This window comes from Silurus meridionalis, chromosome 23, assembly GCF_014805685.1.
Source record: "Silurus meridionalis isolate SWU-2019-XX chromosome 23, ASM1480568v1, whole genome shotgun sequence".
Classification (NCBI taxonomy): Eukaryota; Metazoa; Chordata; class Actinopteri; order Siluriformes; family Siluridae; genus Silurus; species Silurus meridionalis.
The window spans coordinates 17,743,084-17,766,486 of NC_060906.1; the positions used below are offsets into that span (position 1 = coordinate 17,743,084).

Here is a 23,403-nt window from a genome sequence, read left to right on the forward strand (position 1 = left end):
CTTTGAACTGTTCAATTGTTTTATTGTGCGCACTGAGAACTCATTATATCGACAAAGGTTTGTGGAAACCTGATCATAAGATTTGTATTTGCCTTTTGAGCATCCCATTTCACATTTAGTCCCCCAAATATACTCTTCTCCACTCTTCTGGGCAGATGTTCCACTAGGAGTGTGCTTGAGACGATTTTGCTTATTCAACTACAAGGTCAGGTACTGATGTAGAGTGTGGAAGCCTTCATCCTGAAGGTGGTGTTCAATAGGGTTGAAATCAGAGGTCTATCACAAACCACACAAGATCTTCCACTCCACTGCCTTTTACTTCCTGATCAATGGAGTTCTCATAAATTGGAAACCACTTGCTATTGAGGATGGCGCCACATAAACAGCCTAAAGATTAGTGAGGTTTCTGTCTGTTTAAAATCAGGAACTATGAAGATTCATAAATCCAATTTAATAGATAGCCATGATTTAGGCTGTAGTTAATAGAAACTGCTTGATACAATAGATTTGGCGGGACCTAGATGAGGATGGGTTCCCATTCGTGTCTGATTCCTCTCAAAGTTTCTTCTTCATATTATGTCTTAGGGATTTTCTCCTCACCGACTGGTGTGCTCACTAGGGATAAAACTTATAGGGACTAATTTACTAATTTAACATTTATAATCTTTATTTATTTTATTGTTAACATATTATATTATATGTTAAAAGTGCTGTACAATTCAAAATGAATTATTTAAACCAAAGAGTAATTGTGTATCTAACACCAGGGGGCGACAGAGATATTCTTATGGCTCTTGACCTTGAAGCTAAAATTATAATAAGGCTATAATCCCAAGTATCATCTATTCCCCTTAATGTGACTGCAGTTTTAATATCACCCAAACATTTATTATTTAATACAGTAATAAATCTCAACTGCACATAAACATGCTGACAACTGGATGTTTATAAGCTACAACACACACACAACATGCTGGGATTTGGAGTTTATAAACAGGAAGCAGCAATCAGATTACAGTGAAGCAAAAACTGAAGCCTTAACGAATATTCCAACAAATGTTCTGAGATTTCTTACAGGCCATGATTTAAATCTTGTGAGACCTTGTCATTCACATTGTATTTACTTGTGTATTCTTTAAACGTGACATTTTAGCAGACACCCTCATCTAGAGCAACTTTAAGGGTGAAGGGATTTCCTCAGGGGCATCTGGGTGGTGCAGATGCTGGGATTTAAACTCACAACCTTCCAAGCAGAAATCCAACATCTTAACCCCTGAGCTATCACTTCCTTCTTGCAATACACTGAGTTTTTACTACAAACAAAATGCTATTTTGGCTCTGGCACAGCTCTGAAATATGTACTGTTATTTGAACTACTTCCAGTTTACAAATAGTTTATTTACAGCCAAACTATTGGGCGATTAGGACGGTGCATTGGTTTACAGTAAAATACCAAATACCACAATGCGTGGTAAGATATTAAATATCTTTTTGAGTCAGAATGGTAATAATTCTCCTTGTGTGGACCATGTTTTCTTGTACTGAAAGTAACTATTTGCTAGAAAAGCCCTGAATCAGTGCACAGTAGTGGGTAAGGCTTTAAGATATGACCCTTAACCATCTGCTCGGTTGTATCCTCGCTGGAGAAAATGTACCGAGTTGTTTCATTTCATACGACGTTATTAACGGCATTTGGCAGATGGCCTTGTCCAGCGCCACTTACAATTGCCTCATTCATCCAACTGAGCAGTTGAGGGTTAAAAGCCTTCTTTAACAGCCCAACAGTGGCAGCATAGTGGTGCTGGGATTTGAACTCACAACCTTTCGTGCAGATGCTGTTGGATGCAGTCAGCCTTCCCCACTCTCTCTCTCTCTCTCTCTCTCTCTCTCTCTCTCTATATATATATATATATATATATATCTACATATATCTGTAAAGATATTACTGTAACTACTTTACTGTTAATCTAATTTTGCACATTCTATACAATTTCTTCCAACTTGGTGGTAACTGATACCCTCAGGCAAATCTGGTATTCTTATTCTGTGAAGATGTCTGGCCATTTAAAGGTGATTCTGCAATCAGTAATTTTCATATGTAAAAAACATTTTCATATGTAAAAGTATTTAAATAAAGCAAATTTAAGACTAACAAATAAAGTAAACACTGGAAGCTTCAACGCATGAAGCAGTTGTATAGAATGTAAATGGATGTGGTGGAATAAAATGTTCCCTTCACTTGAACTAGGAGAAGAGAATTGCAATTAAAACATCTGGTCAAAATAAAACATCTGGTTCCTCGGAAGGTTTCTTCCTCATACCGTCTACGGGAGATTTTCCCTCTCTACAGTCGCCCCAGGCTTGTCTTTCAGGGATAAATCCACATAATTCACTTGTATTTCAATGTCTGTTCTTTAATTACTTACATTCTCAACTCAACTCAAGCTTTATTGTCATTCTTCCACATACACAGCATACAAAAGAAGGAGATGCCGTTACTAACAGAACCGAGGTGCATAGACAGAGCAAGAGTATAAACATTCAACGTAAATGTCCATTGTAAAAAGTGCTTTAGAAATGAACTTAAATTGAACATCTAGCAAATAACTGCTAAATATATTAACAGTAGGTACAGTAATATCTTTAGTAATTTGGTCTTTGCATATTTCAGGCGTGTCCACCATAAAATCTCAAACAAATATAGCTCAGTATCTATGCAGCTGAATCTCCTGCAGCTTATCTATCATATTCATCACTGCTGTTTATGGCTATGAGTGCTATTCAGTGTTTACTACGTTTCTCAGAGAGGAAAGACAAGTTGAACCAGTCGTGGCTGAGGGACGCCGGTGTCTGCTGTCCTCAGGGCTTCATGGGGAAAAAAAAATGCAGGTCACTGAGCAGCGCTACAAAGCCACGCTATGTATTCTCACAGGCATACACTGGATCTTTTGTTTTAGAGCTGATGTACACTTACGCCTGTAACCTACAGCAGTCTAAATACATGTACACATTTATTACTGAGCTCAAAAGCAATGGTAAGACATCACTTATTGTTAACTCTGTGACATATCAAATTGAGAAATCACTCGAGATCATCTCACTGGTTGTGTTGTATATCAAATTTTTACCTATGTCACCCTACAAAAGTGCCCTATAATCCTCTATAAGCATATCACAGGTTTTATGTCTCAGAACAACATTTGGGAAACTGCCTTCCAGAGCACGACCAGGATCGAATTTTGATTGGTCGAGGCTTCCCCCACCCTCGCGTATGATTGGATCAGCGTGCTGCCAATCAAACTAGCAGCCAGCGTAGTACTCAAAGCAGTAAAGCTGTAATGACTGGAGCTGTCAATTACAGTGTACCGTTTTCACCCCTAAAGGTCAGTTCTCGGTGGAACCGCGCCGTATGGCTCGGAGAGGAGCTCGGCTCGAATCGAGGGACTGCTCTTTATCAGATTTCGGCGTGGATTTAATGTGAGATCATCTGTAACATTAATATATTACACACACCAACCGCTCGTGACATATGTGCGGAATTATGCGTGAACTCGGCACGACGGCGGCGGACTGTGTTTACATCAATCCAAATGAGCGGCTCTTGACTCGTTTCATTTCCGGGGCTGGTTGGTGAAGAACCTGTGGATTACTTTTCGGAAGTGTTAACCGCATCGTGCGAAAACTTTTCACGACAGTTTTCCGCGCGCCATTCATTTCCACGCGCGAGCCGTTTTCCGATGCGCGACAGTCGGAATAAAACTTCTCTGTTGCTAGGTTACCGCGTACTTTCAGCTTAGCCGTCGTTAGCGCGAAGCGACCCCGAGGGGCGAACATGTCTGCGGTCTCCGCCACCGAGAAAGTGGACGGCTTCACTCGGAGATCCGTGAAGAAGGCGCAGAAGCAGAGGAAGTCGCCCAGCTCGTCCCGCTTTCGGAGCAACAGTACCTCCGGAGAGCTTTCCGCCCTGCCGCAGCTCAAGGCTAACGTGCACGGTAAGAGGATCACCCGAGGCTGCGCGGTGGAGCTGATGTTTTCCCCCCTCTGAGCACCTTCAAACATGTCCGCCTTTCATTTCACTACACATTTCCACTCGCGTTACACTAGGCTTAATCTCATAGCCGGGGTTTTCTTCGTGTCTTATAACATTTGATCAGTATTTTTCTTATTGTTTACAAAAAAAGAAAGCGACATACAGTATTTTAGATTCGAAGGCCTACGCTAACTCCAATAACTTGTTCTAGTAAAACTTAGCTCGCGATTGGTCGTCAAATCAACCAATGAAAGCACAGGATCTGCGCACGAGGCGAAATTTGGGCCAATCGTGATTTATATCGCATTAACTCCATTGCATATTTCGGCGGTTCGTTTCTATGGCAACGCTGGCGGCCATTTTGGAAAATGTCGGACTATACGTTTTGGCTTCTCGCATTTGCAATTGTCTTCCAATGTTTGGACATATTTTAAAGAAAATATTGCATTCAGACCGGCATGCTGCATCATGCATAATATATCATACATCATTTTATTATTTTTATCATTTGTATGGCTGCTTGCTCTATAATATAGTTAGAAATGTTATTTATAAACATTTATATATGCTCTCATTGGGATGCAATCAATACCTGCACTCATTCACACGTTTATCCAAAATTAGGGCTAATGTAGGTGGTGGTGAACCAAGTAAACAAAGCATGTAGTTGAGTTAAAGTAGAGATTCAGTACTGTAGGTAAAATATGACTCCAGTAAAAGTGCTTCCTTTAAACTTTCACTTGATTAAAAGTACAAAAGTATTTTGCCATCAAATGTACTTTAAGTATCCAAAAATACTGATTTATTATGGATATAATGTTCCACAAGACTCTTAACACATCAATCTTAAAAATAGAATAATATTAATGAGTCAAAACACTGATTAATATCTATTAAATTATCATGAGCCCAAAACCTTCGTTCCAACGACTTAAAAGAAAAATCGCACAAACAAGGCCACGGGTGTTGTGGCAAGTATGGGGTTCTTCCATCATTTATTCCTCTCAAAATGTTCTGCTTGCTGTTGAACTGACGCTGAACTGTAGGTTGGTGTTAAATAGATACCACCAAGCGCCAATGGTGGTTTTAGCTTGAATGACTTCCTGGGTGAACCACGCCATGACCCCAACATCTCCACGTTTGACTCTGCTTCAGCTATCGTCACTGGACGAGTACGAAAATATTCTCAGAGCAGTCCACATATTTGGAGACATTTCTGAGAGCTTCCTTTCATGTATAAATATCACCCTAAATGCATTTATTGCATAATTAATTTCACGTCGTTGTGCACAATTTATCCAACTCTCAGAACCAAATGACTTTTTGGCTAATTGTAGCCATAAGATACGTACAACATCTATATCCTTATAATATATGTCTTTTTATATATTAGTCATTTAAGCTGCACTGAAGATTCCCCCTTACTGACCTCAGTGCAGGACCTTTTCAGTACAATCACAGAAGCAGCTCAATTAAAGGTAACCAAATCAATAAGTGCTGTTTAACTACAATCACACTAGACTAGTGAGGCTGGAATTGTTTTGTTGCTACACACATTATTATATACTACATACTATAAATTATAATGTTATGCAGCTAAAAGAAATATTGTTGCTCTATAAGTAAAAGCATACAGTAGCAGGCAACACATCATAACCTAAGTGATATACAGTTTTTAGCCAATTTCATTAAATGCATTTGCCTTTACTACCTTCTTATAATGAGATGAGTTGCGTACACATTTATCTTTTGCAAGTTCCCCTAATACTTATTTCCTCTTTTTTTTCTAAATTGGACTCCTGAGAGTTTGTTGTATTGTTATCCATAATTTTAATTTGGATTCAGCTCGCCTTACTGACACGACGTCACCCACCCCAGCCAGGTTCGTTGAGCGTGACGTGATATAATAATAAAATAACGTGACCGTGCAAATAAGCAGTAAAAAAAAAAAAAACAATGTAAATGTAGTTGAGTAAAAAGTACGATATTTGACTTTGAAATGTAGTGAAGTTGCAGTAAAAGTCTCCCCAAAAGGAAACACTTGAAGTGAAGTACAGATACTTGAAAAAAAACCTACTAACGGATCACATTTACTTCTTCACTGTCCATTGCTGTTGTTAAGGGAGGAAAACAGAGATCAGTGTTTCAAAAGACCTGTGGATTATTCATCCTTGTATCTTTTCAATTCATAGTCCAGCTTCCCTGGTACTCAACCCACTTGTTTGTTTGCATTATAACAGTTTCAGAGGTCTCATGTAAACATCACTGTTTAGCTATATGTGATCATGGAGCTGTATGTTATAGTACATTTCTAAGCGTGTTAACTGAAAGGCTGTGACTCATTGCGAAGGCGAGACTTTCATTCGACCAAATAACATCTATACTTTCTCTACAGATCTCTCCAAACATGTATAGTCACCAGTTCCTTTGTCACTCACTTCTTTGCACGTGCACCAAACACTAGCAGTTTTAAGGTTGTTGGTTTCAGGGGGTTCTTGAGGGTTTTATTTCCTATCGAGTTTTCATTTGTGTGACAGTACTTGCTACATGTTTCGAATCCTGCCACAGCAGACAAGACATACTGGTTGATAGTACAACGTGATTAGTGTATAGTAAATAGTAAATATAGTAATAATATCTCATTTATATAATGCCTTTTCTAAAACCAATGTTCGCTTATGAAACGCAGGACTAGTCGAGCACATGTTTGTACATGCTCTTTTGTGCTAGTTGTCCACCCTTGTACAAAAACTTTCTTCAACAGTGAAAGAAAATGCTTTCAGATTTCTGGCTCACATGAGCTGTTGCTTAACACATCATTCAGTGTGAGACTGAGTTTAGAGTTCATATCACATGGATCAAGAAATTTAAGCTAGAGATAATCGTTTAATGTTCAACAGCACAGTGGTGTGGTAATGTTATAACTTGTGATAATACGGAGGGTGAAATGATTAGAATACTACTCTTAGTGTTTTATATCAGTACAAGCCTCATGTACATGCATGCGGTGCCCTTAATAGACATGCAGGTCTTTTTTATGAGGTTTAAAATGGCAGCGTCTGTATATAACTGATAGATCAGATACTCATGGTTATGGATATAGAACTAAGTATTTGAAGATATTCTGGTGGGAAAGAAAATCATATATGGCTGATCAGTACAGGTATAAATACAATAGGATGGGCCCCTAAGGGTTGAATGTACTTTAGATTCTGATTCCTTTGTCTTTCTATGCTTGAGTGGCTCTAGCTAAGGCTTTGTTACTAATATCATTTAGATAATTGAAGCACACGTGTACATTTACATTTATTTATCAACCTACTTAGATGTAAAGTAAGATCCAGTTCATGCACAGAGCTGAGCAGTTCCATGCTTTCTGTAGGAAGTCAGTGGTTTTCTGCAGCTCTGCCATCTCTGTCTTTTTTACTAGAGTACACTTGTTAATCCACATTGAGAATTTAACATGTTTTCGGAACTCATTGATAAAAGTAGACATACCTCAGCTTGAGTTTCTGTATGAGTTTCTGGCAGGAGATAGTAGCAACACATTTTGAATGCAATCTGTAGCTTGACACTGACATTCTGGACAGACCAGCCCAAACTCGTCCCAGAATTCCCGCACTGGAAAAGTACATGGAGTCTTTTTTTTTTTTCCTTTTAGTCTTTTCGAGATAAACAAAGCTGATTTATAGACAGTATTCACTCTAATTTGTTCTTGCACTCTTCAAATCTTTGCAAGATTTCTTACTGTAGAAATGGTTCTGTATGCAGTAATAATTTATGCATTCATAATTCATGCAGTTGAACTTTTTTTATTTTATTTTTTTGCAGAAGTGTTAGTGCCTTATTATGATTACTCTGTAACTAACTGCACTGTTCTCTGCTTCTCCTCAAGCTTGTGGCAGCGTGATACCTGCCCTAATGGATCTCTCTTAGTGCTTGTTGCAGTTTAAAATCTGACCACTAGGTCAATAATAACTGCGATGGAAGACCTTTATGTTTGTTGATCATTTACTATATATATATATATATATATATATATATATATATATATATATATATATATATATATATATATATATATATATATATATATATATACCTCTGTGGACCAAGCCCCTGTTTGCCTTTATTAATAGTAAAATTTACAGATCATTGTAATTTTAAGTAAACTGCTAATTAGTGACAGTAAACATTTGGCTCATGTCATAAAGTATCACATTTTGAGATTGGTGTCGAGGAATCATGATCGGTAGCAATGCGTCCCTGATTTGAACCCACAACCTTCTGGTGACTGGCCCAGAACTGAATTTCCACTTTCTTACCACATTTATAGGCTTCAAACATTTCAACATGGATTATTGGCAACCTTTTGGTCAACTTTAGACCGTGTTTTTCATAATAGATGTAAATTAAATTTTATCTATAAAGCATATTCCTTATCATCTGAGCTGCAAGAGAAAAAGCAGAAGCGGTCCCAGTTGCTTGCTTGGACTTATTATGCTGTTATTAGTCATTAACTACAGTATGCAGTAGTAATGTAGTTAGTCAGCATCACATGCGTGCATTCATCTGTTGAAACTGAGGTGTTGTTTCCATCCACCTGTTTTTATGCACGTTTTGAATCAATATAAGAAAGCTGTGAGGAAACAGGAAAAAATTATCCTTAAAATAGCCGGTGTTTTAGAGTGTGTTTGTTCTGTGCTATTAATTCAAAATGTGTATATGTCGAAATTATATACCGTATTTTTCGGACTATAAACCGCTACTTTTTTCCCACGTTTTGAACCCCGCGGCTTAAACAACGAAGCGTCTAATTTATGAATTTTTCCTGGGTTTTTCCCGGTTTTACTAACTTCAAGCCAAAAAACTGAACCCCATAACATTAGACCAATGAAATTTCCAAACGGAAACGAAAAAACGCACTTCACCTGTGTTCTGAGCTGCACGGCATCAGGAGAAAAAACTTCCATCGGGTGATTTTTAAACGCACGGCGATGCCAAAAGATAAACTCCAGAGAGAAATAGTTGTGAAAGGAAGGGGGAAGACAGTAAACAATGACTTTCTTAGTCGGCTACTGTTTAGATACAAGTAACTCGTTGAGTCTGGGTCAAGGGAGAGCTCGCTAATTCCAGTTGCAACATAAATCATATAAGCACAGACAGTTTTCCAAAACTCGTGCTTATTTATTTTTCTAGACAACAGCGTTATGGGTTAGTCAAAGAAACTTAGAAATCAGCATCAGAAAATAATAAAGACATATTCCTCGGTCTTGCACACATGCAGTAATACCGTAAGAATGCAGTGGCAGGCTATTCCCAAAATACCGCTATGCTCCTAAAGGAAGCGCAACATATTTCACCCGTTACACCGTGTGTAACGTGTCTTTCGTTAAAGCCTGTGTAAAGTACATTAGTGTAGACAGTGCGGCTTATAGACAGGTGCGGCTTATTCATGTTAAAAATATTTGTAAAATTTAGTGGGTGCGGCTTATATATGGGTGCGCTTTATAGTCCGGAAATTACGGTAAGCATTTAGAATGATTACTGTAGTATGAACCATATTACCTTAGTGCTCATTTTATTCAAGTATTGAATCAAAGTGTCATTTCAAAAAAGAATTACATTTAAGTATTAAAATGAGGCTATTTATAGAAATGTGCTTGGCAGGCTACCAGGTACCCACAGGCTCTATGTTGGAGACCAATGGTCTAGACAACCAATGGATACAATCCAGGAATTCTTATTGACTACAGTTGTCACCCGCACATTGCATGCAAAAAATAGCAAAATATGCAGGTGTGTTAATGGACAGCAGATAGGAGTAAGTCATTTAAAACTTTTGTTCTCCATTTAAACAGGTTATCAGTATTTATCTGTTGATGGAACAGATTTAAAGTAATTATGCAACATCCAGTTATAAAAGACAAATTTGGAATTTTGGAATTGAGCATTGTTGTTTGCATGAGATTCATGGTGACGCAAATACCCTGTCTTGTCCGGCGGAAAAATCACCGTCCACCTGTTAAACCGAATCCAACCAGCAACATACAGTCACTTTACTGACAACAAAATGTTCTTGTGTACATGGTCCTACAAGTCCGCATTCAAATTTTTACAAGAGAGTCAATTTTCATTTATATACAGGTATCAAGAATGTGGTCAAAATATACAAAAAGTGTAGCAATAAAATTGCAGCATTTAAGAGTCTGGATCTTGAGTCTGGTTGTTTTGAACAAAGATATACATTTTCGTTACGACAATTTAGAAAGTGGTATACATAAAAAATTAAAAAAACACAAAAAAACAGGTTCATAAAACCTTGTATAGTAATTTTCATAAATATTTAAACAAATAAAGATTACAAGAAGAATAGCCTTTATTTGTCACATATACATTACAGCACAGTAAAATTCGTTGCTGGGTCTGCCATGGAGCACTTGCTCAAGGGCCCAAGAGTGGCAGCTTAGCGATACCGGGACTTGAACCCCCGACCTTCCGATAAGTAACCAGCGCCTTAACCACTGAGCTTCCACTCCTCAATATTGATAGTATCATAACCATGATAAATAGGAAGTATAAAATATGTTCCCTGTGAAGGAGATTGTAAATTCCCTTATTATTTATATCATGCTGTTTATCCTGTTCAGAATCAGGAGCTGAAACAGCCAGATGTCTGAGAATGGCATTTCAAAAACGAGGAACTATGATGGACTTTGGTTGGGTCTGCAGCCTTCGAGTCAATCATTAAATAAAATATCTCTGCCATCTGGCTCCAACTCATTCAGGACTGGAAATAGATGTGCTAATATTAAGGAATAAAAACTCAGCTAGTCGTGTTTGTGGAAAAGACTTGTGATTGTGTGATGAACCAAAATGGATCATTTTTCTACAACAGCAATTTGTCAATTTTAATACATTACCGAATAACACGTCAAGCTTTTTTTTTTTTTTTATCTATTTATAGTTACATTTAGTGACAAGCTCCTACTATCTCTTACATTATAGAGTTTATAAAAAGTCAATTCCTCAGCGTTAGTTATTAAAAGCACAAGCAACCAATAATTCAATTCGATTTTATTTGATTTGTATAGCAATTTTAACAACGGACATAGTCTCAAAGTAGCTTTACAGAAATAAATAGATTACGAATATACATTTTAAATGTATAAAATAGTCTCTAAAAGTATCCCTCATAAGAGCCAGTGGTGACAGTGGCACAGAAAAAACTCCCTGAGATTGTATAAGGAAGAAAACATTGAGATAAACAAGACTCAAAAGGGAACCCATCCTCATCTGTGTGATACTGAATGTTCCATCATTGTTGAGGTTATTAACTGATGGAGTCTAATAAAGATTTGAGGGTAAATCTGTTCATGGTGATTGTAGTCCTAAGCCATAAACAAGAAATGAGAAGTCCCCTGTCCAATAGACTTATATTATATTAAAACAAAATTTATTTCCCTTCTCTTGGATAACAAATGTCTTCCAGTAGAGATTTCACCAGATAAACCTTTAGCCATTTGTCTTTTTTTTTATATAAAAGCATGATAAAAATAAAAGTGTATACTATGGGTAAATACGTAAAACCAACTCAAAGCCATTTTCTGTAAGCTGACGGAAAAATCTATCGTAACTCAAATAAGCGTTCTGTTCAACTGTGGTGAGCAGTAATGCATTTCCGAAACGCACACAACACATCAAAACTTGCCAAGTGGAAACCCATGTGGTCTTCAGCTGTTGTAGCCCATCCACCTCAATGTTTTGTGCATGCTGAAACGTTTTTTCTGCTCACAAAGGTTGTAAAGAGTGATAATACTCTGTTCATCCTGGCAGCTCCAACCAACCTGGCCACTATTTTTAAACTCTGCATTTCCACTCACAGAACTGTCAGTCAGTCAGTTAACACTCACGGCTGGTGTGTGTGAAAGCACAGATCAGCAGCTTCTCAAATACTCTAACCATCCCATCTGGTAGTAACATCTACGCCACACTCGAAATCACAGAGATCACATTTTTTTCATTCAGATGTTTAACGTGAACATGAACTAAAGCTCTTATGTTTGTATCGGCATGATTTTTTGCATCGTGCTTCTGCCACACATTTAGCTGATTAGACAATTGAACAAATGTGCAGGTGTTACTAGTAAATAGGACTGTGAGTGTATTTGATCTTTTGAATTTTAAAGCGTAACTTTATTTTATTACTGTGATTTCATCTACCGTAATTTCCAGACTATAAAGCGCACACAAATATAAGCCGCACCCACTGAATTTGACAAAGATGTTTATTTTGAACATAAATAATCCACACCTGTCTATAAGCCACAGGTTCCTGCATTAAAACTAATTAACTTTACACAGGCTTTAACGAAAGACAGTGTCTGTTACACAGCTTGTATCTAAACAGTAGCCTACCAAGAAAGTCATTGTTCACTGTCTTCCTCCTTCCTTTCACAACAATTTCTCTTGAGAGTTTATCTTTTGGCATCGTCGGGCGTTTAAAAATCACCACCGGTGAAGTTTTTCTCCCGATGCCGTGCAGCTCAAAACACAGGTGAAGTGTTTTTTCATGCCCGGTTGTTTTCAGCGTGACGAATGATTCGCATTTCCTCTTGACAGTCCGAGTGAGCGGCAGGTCAAACGTCAGAGGAACATCATCCATATTTATGATGTGGTGCGGCCCGATTCAGTGGGAGCGCATCTGATTTAATATAAAGAGTTTCATTGGTTTACATGAACCCGTTCTGCAATTTCATTGGTCTAATGTTATGGGGCTCAGTTTTTTTGGCTTAAAGCTTGTGACACCGGGAAAATCCCAGGAAAAATCCATAAATTAGCCGCTTCATTGTTTAAGCCGCGGGGTTCAAAGCGTGGGAAAAAAGTAGTGGCTTATAGGCCGGAAAATACGGTACTTGCATTATTGGTAAATGTTCCTGGTCTGCAGTGGTCAGTATCTATCAAAAGTGCTCTAAGGAAGGAACAGAAGGCTGCTCCGTGTAGTCCAAATCAACAGACGAGCTTCTGAAATTGAAGAAGTTAATGATATTAATGCTCGATGGGTCAGAACTGTTTTGGCAGCAAAAATGGGACCAACACAATGTTAGGCATGTGGTCATAATGTTATACCCGATCAGTGTTTGCTCATTATTATTTAAATGCATTTTAATGCTGCCATACTTTCTTTTTTTTTTATACATTTTAATCCAAAAGTGGTGTTAAAGCTGTTTAAGAGCCTGTATATAAACAGTGGTTTTACTGAAACTGGACGCCAACCTGAGAGTGCATTTCAGCCTATAAAACACGGGTTGCTTTTTTTAGTATGCTTTTACTGTTTGGTGCTTAAATTCAGTAAAAAAAACCACACACACACACTCTTTCTCTGTTGGTCTGAACTCTGTTTCGGAAGTGAGTTTTCCTCCCATAGTGGAAAGGCGTGTGTTTACTTCCAAAGATGTGACACAGATACCGACATCATGACTCACCACGAACATTCGCTCCGTTACTATGGCAACCACAAATCTGAAGTGCTAATGGCGAACTCTCGGGTGACTGACAGGCCGTGGTATTGTGTGCATGCGTGTTCCTGTGTGCATGTGAAAGAAAAGCATCGAGCACGTTTGATATGATCAAAGAGACAGATTCGTCTTTCATGTCAAAGGGCCCTTAATTTAGACGTGTTCACTTGCAAGCCTACGTCTCCAAATACAGCATTACGTGCATTAAGTGCACCGGCCTGACAAGTCACATTTATTAATAAAACTTACATTTAGAAAGACGTCAGAGAAGCCTTTATGTGGCTTCGAAATACATATTTCACATTTTTCATGTCAGAGGAGAAATATGCAAAAATGTTTTTTGTTTCTACACACTTTCATACTTACACAATTCCTTATACACATAATTCTATATATGCGTGCAGCTCTGTCTGCACAGTTCTACACAATTTTGTATACAAACCCGTGTACGTTTATTTCCGAGTATACAGCTTTCTCTGTATACACACTTCCTTGTATACACTATGTAAATATGCACCTGCATGTACACACATATAATCAATTATGTGCCCATTTTCTGAGGTTATTTGTAGCAGTTTAATGGGCTGAAGAAATGTATGGAATCCTCTTGTCTTTTAAAAGGTAATGGTTTGTTTTGAAGCAGTAATCATGACAACATGCTACAGGAAAAGGTCTGTGGTTTCTCATGCCTTGTCAATCAAATGATTTTTTTTCTCTGAAAGTAAACAATTCACTGAAGAACCGCAACAGTGTGTCTGAGGGATGCTCAAATTATCTACCGTACAGTGGAAGCAAGTATGGCCAGTAAATACGAGATGATCGTTGAACTTTCTGCTCTTTTCTATAGCGAACGTCGTTTAACCCGTTTAGCCTCGGATTTCGCTCTGCTCTGTGTCTCTACCAGTGTAAAAACAAATCCGTAAAAAATAAAATTACGGTATTTTTCAGACTATAAGCCGCTTTTCCCCCACATTTTGAACCCCACGGCTTAAACAACGAAGCGGCTTATTTATGAATTTTTTCTGGGTTTTTCCTGGTTTCATAAACTTTAAGCCAAAAAACTGAACCCCATAACAGTAGACCAATGAAGTTTCTGAACGGAAACGAAAAAACGCACCTCACCTGAAATCATATCTTTTGTTCATGACCAGTTAAACCTTTTCACCTCACTGCACCAAATACCATTTAAGAAGTTTCAGTTGTTTAACAACTGCAGTATTGTAAATGGTTACACACACTCAGGTATTGCTCTGGACTCAGGTAGCTTTGGTTGCTAAAGCTGTTAATGGAGTGCTGAAGGTTTGTTATTAGAGACTAGGCTGTAGAAACGAGGCGGTAGAACAGGCCACGCTAAAGAAGCTTTTTCAACCACTAAAAAGACAAAAATGTGTCTTTTAGAATCCAAACTGAATCAGTCAAGTGAAATGCTACTGTATTAATGTTGATGTGTTCTCTATAACGTGATAGTTTTTTTTTTTTATGTCATATTGTACAGATTTGTACCATGTACAGGTAACATTGTGCAGCAGAAAACACACAATCGGAAAAAAAAAAGACAGAAATTATTAAATAGATATACGTTAAGGTGCTATTTTCTGACACTATAGTCTCAGATTAAGGTTTCCTGTCAGTACAGTATGCAAGTCATCATTACTCCTATATACAAGACCAGATCTAAGGAAAAGCGAAAGGAAAGATCTCGCACAGGATTAATTGTGCACAGCAAACCTTTGGGAACTAGATTTGAAAACGGCGTTGTGACGAAACCATAAAAATTTAATAACCGTGTCCACGTTCGAATAGGATTTGCCAGGAATGTTGTTAAGCCTGTCTGAACATAGCTACCGAGTTCCATGTGCCTGGGGTTAACTATGTAACTATGCTTGAATTAATGTCAAATCTATTACAAAGAAATCAACCCCAGCTCTTTGTCCATTACTGGTACTGACAAACACAGAGGTCATGCTTCCCTAGTGTGAGTGCCAGATAGAAAGAACACACCTTTTTCACTACAATTGAAGGATACAGGGGCCACATCACTTTCACTGGCACTGTTGGATAGAGAGGCCACACCTCCTTTACTGGCACTGCCAGAGTATCCACACCTTCTTTACTGAAACTGACTGATAGAGAGAGCACGACTTTACTGAAATTTTCAGATAAAGAGGCCACTCCTTCTTCATTGGCACTGAAATATAGGTCATGTCTTCTTTATTGTGTCTGGAAATGTATTGTGTATTTGATATCAGGTTAGGTGTTTGTATTCTGTGTTGTAGCAGTATAGCATGAGTTTGCCCTGGCCACTGTGTGTGTGTGTGCGTGCGTGCGTGCGTGTGTTTAAGGATTTAAGGTCATTATTAATTAGGTTTCATTATAAATCAACACCCAACCTGTCATGCTGCCGACCCCCCCCATTGTTTTTCCTCATGGTTTTATGCCCGATTGATAGTCTGTGTAACATGTCACACATTGTACAGACTGATATTGTTGATCACATTAACCCAATGTTACATCACACAGTTCCAACTAAATATACCCTTAAGGCCTGGTCACATGTGCCAGCATGTCCTTACTTAGAAGAATAAAGTTGATTCAATATTAAGCTGTTGGTGAACACAGCAAACACAGCAATTGTATGCATCAGCTCCAGAATGATTGTATAGATTAAAAATAAGTTCATTGGTTCATACTGGAAATATAAGAACTTCCAACATTTTTAAATGAACAAAAATTATTCCAAGAAAATCAAAACATAAATCATATATTGTAATATTGTAGTTTGAGCTTTAGTTAGTTATGAAGCCTCTCGTGAGAATTGGATAGATTGCAAAATTGGGTTAAGAAATTGAGTCAAGTCAAGAAACTTTTATTGTCATTTCAACCAATCTATAACTGATGCAGTACACAATGAAATGAGACAACATTTTTCCAGAACCCTGGTGCTACATAAAACAACATAGAGCTACATTACACAACATAGAGCTACATTACACAACATAGAGCTACATTACACAACATAGAGCTACATTACACAACATGGAGCTACATTACACAACATGGAGCTACATTACACAACATGGAGCTACATTACACAACATGGAGCTACACTACATTGCCAAAAGTGTTTACTCACCCATCCAAATAATTGAATTCAGGTGTTCCAATTAATTCCATTGTTACAGGTGTATAAAATCAAGCAGCTGGGCATGCAGACCGCTTCTACAAAAGAATGGGTTTTGAAAGAATGGGTCGCTCTCAGGAGCTCAGTGAATTCCAGCATGGTAATGTGACAGGATGCCACCTGTGCAATAAGTCCAGTCGTGAAATTTCCTCGTTACTAAATATTTCAACTGTTAGTTGAAGCGACTGGGAAGGACAGCAACTCGTAACCACATAAAATCACAGATCGGGTCAGTGGAAGCTGAGACACATAGTGCACAGAGGTCACCAACATTCTGCAGAGTCAATAGCTACAGACCTCCAAACTTCATGTGGCCTTCAGATTAGCTCAAGAACAGTGCATAGAGAACTTCATTGAATGGGTTTCCATGGTCAAGCACCTGCATCCAAGCCATACTTCACCCAGTGTAATGCAAAGCATTGGATGCAGTGGTGTAAAGCACACCGCCAGTGAACTCTAGAGCAGTGGGGACGTGTTCTCTGGAGTGACGAATAACGCTTCACTGTCTGGCAATCCGATAGACGAGTCTGGGTTTGGCGGTTGCCAGAGAAACAGTACTTGTCTGACTGCATTGTGCTAAGTGTAAAGTTTGGTGGAGGAGGTTTAAGCTGTGGGGTTGTTTTTTAGGAGTTGGGCTCAACCACTTAGTCCCAGTGAAAGGACTCTTAATGCTTCAGCATACCAAGACATTTTGTACAATTTCATGCTCCCAACTTTGTGGGAACAGTTTGGGGATGGCCCGTTCCTGTTCCAACATGACTGCGTACCAGTGCACAAAACAACTTCCACAAAGACATGGATGAGTGAGTTTGGTGTGGAAGAACTTGACTGGCCTGCACAGAGTCCTGACTTAAACCTGATAGAACACCTTTGGGATGAATTAGAGCCAAGACTGCAATCCAGGCATTCTCGTCCAACATCAGTGTCTGACCTCATAAATGCACTTCTGGAAGAATGGTCAAAAATTCACATGAACACACTCCTAAACCTTGTGGAAAGCCTTCCCAGAAAAGTTGAAGCTGTTATAGCTGCAAAGGGCCAACATTATATTAAACCCTGTGGATTAAGAATCGGATGTTACTTAAGTTCTTTTGCATGTGAAGGCAGACGAGCGATTACTTTCGGCAGTAGTGTGTACATATAGAACACAGAGCTAAGGACTAAAATAATTTGTCTTCACCACATAAAGTGCATTGTTTGCAATCGAGTGTAAACAGTGCAAAACAAAAGACAGTACAAACAGACAACACGGGACAGATACACAAAACGCCAAATTGCGCCACCAGTAAACCTACTGTATAAGGTCATACAGTACAATGTGCAAAAGAGAACTGTATACAAGAGTGTACTTGTAAATAAACACAACGTGTAAACACAAACAGTTGTGCAAAAAAGCAACAGCAGCAGTCAAGTAGATGGAACTATAAAAATGGTCTTGAACCCACAGCATAGCCTGCCATAAAACAGGATTATTAATAACGATATTGATTGGTGTGATCGACGAGTGCCCACGGGCTTGAATGTATTGAACCTATTCAGTTTGACCCAATTAAACCGCCGCTTTAGGACAATGTCAATTGTTAAAGCGCTATACAAATAAAATGTAATTGAGGTTATGCATCTGTCTGGAACCAAGGTCAGATTAACCATATTGGTGGCCATGCTAAATTTCTCCAAGATGAACAATGTATGACTTTCAAAACAGTGAGCATAACTGATGCATAAACAAAACTATTGGTGACCATTTTTCTGAGGTTGACCAGATACAATTGTGTGATGCCTGAGAAATCTGAAAAAGCACTCGATATCATGTAGCGAAGCTTGTAAGAGAAATAGAAAGAGATATGAGAGATAGCAGAGTTGGCTGGTTTTCACTAGCCTCTACTGGATTAGAATAAATCACTAAGCACTCTGAATAACATTATTGGAACCTAATCTATACCAAGCACACCAGTGAAGCGTTTCTGCTTGCACTGAAAGTGGGTTAGTGAATGCTAGCTAGTTAGTCATGGACTGCTACTCACTCCCTCTGCCTCCAGAGCCAATATCAATTGTGTTTTGTTGTGTTTCTGCAGACACACGGCCATTATTATATGGGTTATGTGGCTCAGCATTGATCAATAGCGATGATTTGGGTGATCCAGTTGGATAGACAGGTATCTCCTGCATTCTGTCCCGAAGCTCCATTCTCATTGGTGGAGGACAGTTTTGTCACAATCATAAATGAGCCTACCTCATAAATTATTCAAATATTAAAAAAGACTTTTGTTGTGATGAGTTTTAGTCTGTTTAGTCAACATTCCACGGCTCTTTTGCCCAACACTGATGAAACATTGCCAAAAGGCTTATTTCTGATTTCTGTTTTGTAATTATACCTGCTAATTACATTGACCTGCTACTGTTAAGCTCGAATACATATCATACATATCAATCATTTCAGCTGCCTGCGCTTTTCTTACTGTATACCTCCCTAATGGAGTTTTTACGCTCCTAATATTACAGTCCGTGACCTAATGAACTAGTATCAGGATGTATTTATTGACCGGGACTTTAAAGCACCTCTCTGAGGCATTCTGGGTAAGAGTGTTTGCCAAACGGCATACATGTAAATGCGCTTAGGCGAGCAAACGTAAGTTAGTCTTGTACACTTGTCATACATGTTCATCTGGAATGTTTGTTTTGGGAAGTGTCACCTATGTAGACCAGTTTTTCGAGTCGGGTCTCGGCCCTTAATCACTTACAAATATTCTCCAGGCACAGAAGATTAGTTTGGGACGATTATACAAACTGTAAACTAGGTTTATGAGGGAAAAAGAGTTGAGATATTTCACGGTTTCTCCAAAAAATTTGAAATGTAAAAACATGTTCTGATGTAATTAAGACCACGTGTTTATATTCGCACAGTGACAATTAGATTATAAGCATATAAAAGGTTTTTGTGAAGGATATCGAATTGTTCCAATAATTTCGATGTCCAAATAGGAGAAATGAAACTTGCTTGATTATCCATTCCTTTCTCGCTTCCGTTTAATAACCATGCGGATCATCACCGGTACATTTCTATTAATGTTTTAGGATCAACTGGGTGCAGTTCAGCTAAAGTTTATATGGTGGTTTCATTTACTGTTCCAAATAATCACACACACTTTCTGTTAGATTGAGGTGTGGTCATTTCTCATGATTGGTCAGCAGGGTAAACGCTGTTAATGTAACGATTTTTTTAATATTTATAAATTCTTATTGTTTATAAATGTTTATTTTTCCAGGGAATCCATTTTATATGGTTTTATATGGATACTTATCAATATTTTATGGAAAATACATTTACATACAGTACAGACCAAAAGTTTGGACACACCTTTTCATTCAAAGAGTTTTCTTTATTTTCATGACTATGAAAATTGTAGATTCACACTGAAGGCATCAAAACTATGAATTAACATGTGGAATTATATATGGAATTATATATATAACAAAAAAGTGTGAAACAACTGAAAAATGTCATATTCTAGGTTCTTCAAAGTAGCCACCTTTTGCTTTGATTACTGCTTTGCACACTCTTGGCATTCTCTTGATGAGCTTCAAGAGGTAGTCACCTGAAATGGTCTTCCAACAGTCTTGAAGGAGTTACCCGAGAGATGCTTGGCACTTGTTGGCCCTTTTGCCTTCACTCTGCGGTCCAGCTCACCCCTAAACCATCTCAATTGGGTTCAGGTCCGGTGACTGTGGAGGCCAGGTCATCTGGCGCAGCACCCCATCACTCTCCTTCTTGGTCAAACAGCCCTTGATGCCTTCAGTGTGACTCTACAATTTTCATAGTCATGAAAATAAAGAAAACTCTTTGAATGAGAAGGTGTGTCCAAACTTTTGGTCTGTACTGTACATACATTATTGTTACATTACACAATCATAATGTGCCAAGGATAGGACTCAAAAGCCTGCAGTGCCTTGGGGCTCTTTTATTTTTTTGTATTTTTGTATTTTTTTTTTTTACACAGTTGATGGTTTTGAAAGGAAAATAATAATTTTGTAGGACATTTCAGTCCAAAACCTACTGTTGTGCTGGGGGTGGTAAGATACAGGTAGAGGAAATGGGCTTCATTATGATTTTTAAATATAAAATGAACAGAAATGGTGGTGAATCATGTTTTGCAATACTGCTGGATTTGTACCCTTCTGAAAATGGTCCACATGTGCAATATAAAAGGGCTTGAAATGTTTTGAATGGAGAAGTGGAAAAGATTCTTCCACAACAATCTCCAACCTTGTTAGATCTTGTCGTAAATGACTCAGAGCTACTATTTTGTTCAGGAAACACATCAGCGGGTAATAATGGTGCTGATCGTTTTAAAACAGTGTTTGAAAAAGAAATATATGCATGGACTCCTGAATTAAACCCTTTATGGAGCTTGAAAGTTTAAAAGGTGAGAATGGATGTTAAACAGAAGGGCACTCTATCTGATTTTATATAATAGTGCCTTACTTTTATTTGACATTCCATTTCTCACCGGGTTTGTGATAAGTGTTTTCAAGCACTTGTGTAAAAGAGAATCACATTTTGTCAACAGAACCAAGGTGCAGATTTGATAGTGGACCACACGGGTTAGGACGCCATTTGGGATGGGGGTTAAAGAGTGAGGAAGAAGGTAAGAGAAAGCAAAAGGTCCAAAAGCAAACCAACAAACAAATGAAGGACAGACCGAACTTCCGTCGAAAAAGTTTTTTTCTATAGTGATGGATGAAGTGAGAATGTTTTTAGTGGTGGATCTGTAGGATTAGGACTGAACTTGTGTGAGAAAGTTAACAGTCTACGATCACAGTTTCTTTACATATGAGATCTGAGATGTTTCCACCAAAGTAAAGTCTGTGTGGTGTTTGTTTTTCAGATGCTCCATCTACAGAGGAGCAGGAGCTGTTCGTGCAGAAGCTTCAGCAGTGTTGCCTGCTTTTTGACTTCTTCGACTCCGTCACTGATCTGAAGAGTAAGGAGGTGAAGAGGGCCACTCTCAACGAGCTGGTAGAATATGTGTCGACCAACAGGGGCATACTGGTGGAATCTGCCTACCTTGACATCATTAACATGGTCAGCACACACTTTAATGAAGTCAGATAATACATGTTTTGCAGATAAAATATGAACTATTTAGCTAATTATGGAGTTAAAACAATGGGCACAATGGTGTGTGTATTACAGTTTGAAACTGACCTCATATTCTATCATTCGTCCTCCATATTCTTTACCATTGTTTTTCCTCATTGGGTAGGGTTTTAAGTATAACTAGACTTTGGCATCGTCTCATTCAGAACCGTTCCGCAGCCTTAGAAGGTGGTGTCTCATCTTTCTCTGCATCATTTGTAGGGCTTTAGAAATCTTTCTTATATAATTATTAATATGAATATATAAATATTTGCATATCTAAAATTGAGCATTGTTTTAAACAGGATGGAGAACATCATATAAAAACATTTGCCTTTTTTTTCTGTATAACTGCATTCTAATGACAAACTTCAAAAGGAAGTACAGAAAATTGAGGCCGCAAAGCAAAGCCTATCTTTATTTGAAATTGAAATTGCCGTTGTTCTTTTTTAGAGCGAGAGATCAGAGAGAAGTGCTTTTGTTCATATTGCAGCATCAGAGATGCACAGCTTTTAGTCACAAGGTTTTCATTCATCTGTGACCATATAGAGGATAGTTTATAAAGATTCAGGAAGACCAGTGTGTATTATATATACAATGCACATGTTTATTGAACTGTGTTTGGGGGAGCGATAAGATCCATAACTAAGATAAACACAGATCTCTGAAACACACCTAACATGCAAACATTTGTCTTGGTATGTATTAATCACATTATGTGAATTCTGTTTGGTTATAGCTGTGGCTTTGCTTAGCAGTCTGTTGTTACAGGATTATGGTTTGTTGAGTTTGCTGGAGAAGTACAAGAGGTATTACAGAAGTGTCTTTGTATGCAAGTTATGCTACTTTTTTTCTTCTTTACTATACTTTACATTCCCTGTCCCTTTTACAGTAAAAAAAAAAAAAAAAGCATTGCCTAATATAAGTTCAAATGTTTGTAAATATTATTATAGAGTATTTCATAAAACATGCTTATACTGAATTGAAAGCTGTTCGAGGCTTAATATGCCATAATGCCATATGCAGTAGCTCGTTTGATGCACATTATATTTAATCGATTTTTTTAATATGCCAATCAATTCATAAAAGTCAAATATGTCATCACTACGGTAATTACACCAGAGAGTGTTAATAAAATAAAAGTTTAAATTTTTGTTTTATTTTTTCCGACCTACTAGAACTAACCTGTTCACATGAGCTGCCTAATAGATGGTTTTACTAATAAATGTATAGGCTACAAAAAAATTAATATGCTACCCAATAAATGTATAGGCTACAAAAAAATTCATATGCTATCTAATAAATGTATAGGCTACAAAAAAAATTTATATGCTACCTAATAAATGTATAGGCTACAAAAAAGATTTATATGCTATCTAATAAATGTACTGTATTTTTCGGACTATAAGCCGCTACTTTTTCCCCACGTTTTGAACCCCGCAGCTTAAACAACGAAGCAGCTAATTTATGGATTTTTCCTGGGTTTTTCCCGGTTTCACAAACTTCAAGCCAAAAAACTGACCGATATAACATTAGA

General features: G+C 37.9%; 1 protein-coding gene across 1 annotated transcript in view; it reads left to right on the forward strand.

Moving 5' to 3' along the window:
- Positions 1–3,078: 3,078 nt before the first annotated feature.
- The window catches only part of ppp2r5a (protein phosphatase 2, regulatory subunit B', alpha isoform), a 37,889-nt gene continuing 17,564 nt past the window's right edge, over positions 3,079–23,403 (forward strand). Inside the window, exons 1-2 of the mRNA XM_046836349.1 lie at positions 3,079–3,992; positions 21,616–21,812. Of these exons, the coding sequence (XP_046692305.1) occupies positions 3,833–3,992; positions 21,616–21,812 (357 nt within the window). The 5' untranslated portion in view covers positions 3,079–3,832. The remainder of the gene's footprint in view (positions 3,993–21,615; positions 21,813–23,403) is intronic.